The 5,798-nt window shown below is 39.9% G+C and overlaps 1 protein-coding gene across 1 annotated transcript; it reads right to left on the bottom strand.

Moving 5' to 3' along the window:
- Positions 1–329: 329 nt before the first annotated feature.
- On the bottom strand, positions 330–5,303 carry otx2b (orthodenticle homeobox 2b). Its single transcript, XM_015034167.1, has 4 exons — positions 4,980–5,303; positions 3,230–3,439; positions 2,637–2,788; positions 330–1,773 (listed from the first exon to the last, which is right to left on the bottom strand). Exons 2-4 carry the CDS (start codon positions 3,324–3,326, stop codon positions 1,150–1,152), a joined length of 873 nt encoding a protein of 290 aa, XP_014889653.1. The 5' UTR covers positions 3,327–3,439; positions 4,980–5,303; the 3' UTR covers positions 330–1,149.
- Between the last annotated feature and the right edge of the window lie 495 nt (positions 5,304–5,798).

Genomic DNA, 5,798 nt, shown 5'->3' with positions numbered 1-5,798 from the left:
TTCAGATGTGTTGGATCAAGAGGTTATAAAATATGCATGAGAAAACAGAGCTCGGTTGAAACTGACAAGTGTAATTATTACTCACTTGGATGGCAATTACTGGCCCAATTAAAGCGAAACTGTGCATTTAAACCAACAAAACGGTGACCTACTTCCGTTCCCCCCAGAAAATATATCAAATATCTCAACAGCATAATAAAAGCTAAACAGTCCTTGTGACTCAAACCTGCTTGGAAAAGCAATCACAGCTGTTTCTTTTTTTTTTTTTCTTCACACTGAGATACACACACACGCATTCACGCACACACATATGTATTTTTGGTAGAAGAGTAAGCCCACAGGATCTTTATTCATGTCTTTTCAGCGGTGAGGTCACACTCTCTTTGGGGGACCGAGAGAAGGATCCACAATCAGATCAGTAGAGGGGTGGGGGGTTGGGGGGGGAGCAAGCAGCTGAGAGTCTTTTCCAGTATGGCCTAACCCTCCATAATGTGCCTGCAGAAAAAAAAGAAAAAAAAAATCTCGTCTCTGTCTCACTTTGAATTTTACTTTTAGCTCAATTTTTGTCCCAAAAAAGTTAAAAATCTATTAAAATCACAGCAGAGAGTCTGATGCGAGAGGGGGCTCACAAATTGCATACAATACAACAGATCACAGTTTCGAAGGCTATATCACAGATAAAAAAAAAACACCTATGTACCATTTATTTAAGACGCACACTGATTGTCTCTTAGAAACTACATATTGATTCCTTATAAACACTTTTTCTTAAATAAAGTAGTGCATCCATGTCCACACAGTATCCTCATGTCTCTCTGCCAGCAGGTTCATTTTTTTTTAAAGAGGTCTGCACTTCAGCAGGACTCATTGAAGTTTTAGTTCCGTGGCTGCGGTTGTCCTCAACAGGTGTTTTAACGCACAGAGGCACGCAATGATAGAGGTGGCTGAGGGGCTACAAGTTGTGAATGAAAGGGGGGGAGGGGGGGGAATCTATATGCCAGCGCTAAAATAAATTAAACCTCTCCTTTAGGAGTACCGAAGACCACCGGGATAAAAAAAAAGGAGAGCGCAGCCAGGCTCAACCAGTCTGATGTTGAGTTTTATTGAAGGATGGCTGAACTGCGTCTCATGTGATCGTCACTGCTCTGTTCACAGGACCTGGAATTTCCATGAGGATGTTTGATCCTTATAATCCAAGCAATCGGCATTGAAGTTCAGCTTCCATGACGCCGCTTGGTCCTTATAATCCAAGCAGTCTGCCGTGGAGTTGAAGCCCAGGCCGGACGTCCCGTAGCCCTGGGTAGAGAGGGACGCCGGAGACTGATTCAGATGGCTTGTGACGGCGTTCGTGCTCATCGGGCTGAGAGTCGAGCCGGGCCCCGACAGCTGGTGGTGCATCGGAGTGAGGTAAGAGCTGCAGTCCATGCCCCCGAAGTAGGACGTCGACCCGGCGTAGCCCTGGCTGTAGCCCGAGGCCTGAGTGTAGGTCATGGGGTAGGACCGCTGCATGCAGGAGGAGGAGGTAGACAGGGGGTCCGAGAGAGGAGAAATAGACGCGGGGCTCCAAATGGACACCGGGGCGGTGCTGGTGGAGATGGCGGGGACTGTAGTGGTGCTAGTGGGGGGCGTGAACTGGCCGCTGGCCCCGCTCTCCGAGCTCACCTCCCTGGTTGGGGAACTTTTCTTTTTAGGGGGTCGCACCTTGTTTTGTCCGCCGTTCTGTTGCTGTTGCTGCTGCTGGCGACACTTGGCCCGCCGGTTCTTAAACCAAACCTTTAGAGGTAAGATAGAAAGGGAAATTATAATTTAAAAAATGGAACAAAAACAACAACAACAAAACAAACAAAAACAACAAAAAACAAACAGATGTTATTTGCATATTGGTGATCCCACCTAAACCTGTTATAAAAGTAGACAAAGGCTTATGCTTTCACTAAATTTAGTTTGACAAACATTGCTGGAATCTTTCTATTTCTTTGTTTCTTTTTTATTTCTAAATAATAAATCTGTGTTTTGTTTTCCATTTAAGTTATATAAATGAGAATTAATAAAAAAAATAAAATAGTGACAATAAAAGTAGCAGGGAGCTAAATTATACATTTCCCCAAATGCAGGGGAAGAACAAAAATAAATTATGTAGCCAAAAGATAGTTTTGTCTTCATAATTTATAACATGATACATTATAAACTTAGCATTTCTATATCAAACTTATTATTGTTTATTTCCTAGACATTAAGCTAAAATGAAGTTAATTAAATCTTTAAAAAAGAAGAGTGGAAACAATACAATTATTTTCTCTATAAACAAGTAAAACACAAAATCTTGTCTACAGACACTGTTTTTATTCATAATTACAAAGATAGACCTAAATAAATGTTGTTACATTTTAATAATAAATTAACACATCTTTTGCTCAATTTAGAACACATGTTTCTGCCTCATGTCACTAACATTTGAATTTCATCCCTAAGATGTCAAATGAGTGCAAATTATTATTTTTAATTGCCCCTAACAGTTATTCGCAGACATTTACAGAATATGTTATCTTAAATATGGCAGAGTAACTTATTATTGAAAACAATTATGAAATACTGTAATAGCTTTTCTTCCACCATAGATTCGTTTGTTTTCTCACCTGTACTCTGGACTCAGGTAAGTTGATTTTCAGCGCCACTTCTTCGCGCATGAATATGTCCGGGTACCTGGTTTTGGCGAACAACGCCTCCAAAACGTCGAGCTGTGCGCGCGTAAAAGTAGTCCTTTCTCGCCTCTGTTTTCGTGGCGTGGCTGCAGGCAAAACAGACATATTAATTCACTTAACACTGCCTACGGATGTGAATAAGATGCATTTAACAACTAAAATGTTAATGTGCGACTGAAATATCTAAACGCACGTTTTGTTTTTGTGTGCGTAATTACGCACAAACCGTTCATCTTGAGTGCAAGCTTTCAAATAGAGTAGATCATTATTTTAAAAAAAATATTTAAATATTAAAATTTAAATACAGAATTACTAATTTTCTAAATAGAAAGTAGTACAATGTAGTTTTAATATTGAAGTGTTCTGTTTTCAGAATCGACCAATTTGTCAAACAGGAGGGGAAAAATACATATTGGGTGTATTATTATTGTTTATGTCAGAGTGCTTTAATTGTTTTGAAGGTAAAACGTGCATTTGAAGAAAACTTGCATTGCTGAAGTTAAAAAGAAAAACAAACCGAAACCCACCTGGATAACCCACTGATGGATGCAAAAGGTCCATCCCGGAGGTTGTTAAGCTCAGGCCATTGACTGTGTAAGGTGGTTGCTTTAGATACGACATCATGCTAATGTTTGTCTGAGGGCTGAAGTTGGAGAAAATTTTGAAAACTGATGTCGCTCCGAAGGCGCCCCTCGTGTCCTCTCTGATCTCCGTGGGCTCCGTGTTACACCGGGTACCTGTTCCAAAATAACAGAGAGCAGATGTGAGCTTTATTTCCCCCCTGCACGTATATTAGCTCAGTTTACAGCGTGTTTGTTGTCCAAAGACCCACGTCGCTTCTCACAAAGCTTCCAACGCACCTCCAGCTGCCCCTACCACTATACGACCCCCGCGCCCCCCTCCGATGAAGGCAAACAAAGCACGGGGATCAGAGCTGCAACAAGTCACTTAGAAATTTAATTGAACTCGTTATTGCTTGTTTAGACAGTTAAGTGAAAAACTGGAAATTGATTATGTCTGAAACGAATATCTCTTTGTTTTTAATTCACGTGGACAAACTATATAGACTCATCCACAGGAAAAAAAAAAAAAAGTAGGGTTCGCTTTAAATGAAAAACATTTTTTTTTTCTGACAATGTTCAACTCAGCTCTGCATTTAAATTGGATTAATCCACAGGAAAAAAAAAAAAAAGAGCACATATGCCTCCTCAGTGAACATGTGACTGTGGCGGCTCTTAAATCCGCACTGTGATGTTGTCTAGTAAACGCGATCGTTGTCACTTCGACTCCAGTGACCCTCCGCCACCCGCTATCCCCACTGTGCCTCTTGATTAGTTGCATCTTCTCCCTCTCCATCCAACGGTTTTAACCCCCTCATCCCAATCTGTCACACTTAAACACACACCAGCCCGTCAACCAGTTGCTCTCATACACTCGCTCGATAATAATAATTACCCGCTCGTCCAACGAATTATTATGATAAATGTAGTGCTGCTGATGAATTAAGGTGGTAATTCAAGTGGCAACCAGCTTGAGCTTCTGCAGGCTCGAAAAAAAAGCCTGAAAATTAAATACAGTTTGATCTTAAGATTAAAGTATGTACTGATGTTCCCCTCCTCGTTCTATCTAAGTTAAAATAAAATTATTAACTTCTCATCCACGTGCTTTCGGTAAAGAAGCAGGTTGAAGATATTAAAAGTGACATGTTGGTTTATTGGCTGCTGAATTATTTATTTCTGCAGTCGCAGGAGGCGCAAGAGGCCCCGGATTTTTTCTTCATATTCCTTAAATGTACTATCATCAGTATTATAGTTTTCAGTAGATTAATCTTCCATTCTTATTTTGTTTATGTTAAAATTTTACAAACAATAATTATGATTATTTTATTTTTCAAAATAGGAACTTTGCTTAGCACAGATGCCACACATAAAATAAATACAAATAAAACAAATGAATATAATAAACTTAACAATTAAAAATAAAATGAAAAACAAAATGAAAATCGATTTCAGGGATAAAAAACCCCAACTAAATTAATCGTTGACATTTGTTTTGATCGACGATTGCTGGATGTGCTTTATGTTTCTTCTTCTTCTCTAACCTGACCTAAAATACTGTTGCTCAAAACAAAAAAATAAATAACAAAAGAAAGAAAAAAGTACAAAAAAAATCTGTTGTACAACACTGACCTTTTTAATTAATCATTATTTATTTTGGATAATAATAATAATAATAATAATAATAATAATAATAATAATAATAATAATAATAACTTACCTTGGCATTTAGGTGTAGAATTTGCTTCTTTTTTTCTTGCTTCCTCTGTTTGAAGGAAATAACAAAAGAAAAAAAACTGCGCAGAAGTCAACGAGTCCGATACACAAAATCTCCAAAAACCAAGCAGGAGCAACCTCCCTCAGCCAGCTGATGAGAACAACAGCACAGATAAAAGTTGAGCGATGAGCGCAGCATCGGGCTCTGAAATGACGCTAAAGGCGGCGGTGGAGCTGCGGAGGAGGCTGCGTGTGCGCCTTTAGGATTTGTTCAGACTGAAGTGGTTTGAGTTAGATTTTGTACAAACCGCCAGCCAATGGGGAGCCCGCAGAACTGAGCTGAGGTCCTTCTCTGTCTCCGTCTCTCACACTGGTGGGAAGCCCCGCCACCCCTCCTCCCATTCCCCCCGTCACTTTTTTTTTCTTTTTTTTTCTTTTTTTTTTCGGGGAACAAACGTCTCCAGCTACTTTTTTTTTTGACGCACGGTCCTCAGCCAATGGCAGCGAGAGGACGACTGACAGCATCCCCATCCCACCGCAGAGAGGCTGCGCTGAAGGGAAGTAAACTGTATGCCGGTGGATGATGACACCAGACTTTGTTAATGTTTATTTATTCTTTTACCACAAGTTACTTTATATCATGGAGAGAAAGAGGAGAGAAACCCTTCACATAAAGACTGACTATGAAGAGTTTCCAACAAATAGAGCAGAAGGTGACGTTTTATGCAGATGCACCGATCAGACGCAGTCTTATTGCTGTCTGAAAAATATCTGATTCAACAGAAGGATGCAAATGTGTGTGTGTGTGTGTTTTTAAAAAATC

Source organism: Poecilia latipinna, unplaced genomic scaffold (genome assembly GCF_001443285.1).
Source record: "Poecilia latipinna isolate Pla-1442-1.1 unplaced genomic scaffold, P_latipinna-1.0 Scaffold290, whole genome shotgun sequence".
NCBI lineage: Eukaryota > Metazoa > Chordata > Actinopteri > Cyprinodontiformes > Poeciliidae > Poecilia > Poecilia latipinna.
This window is presented reverse-complemented; position numbering and strand designations above follow the sequence as displayed.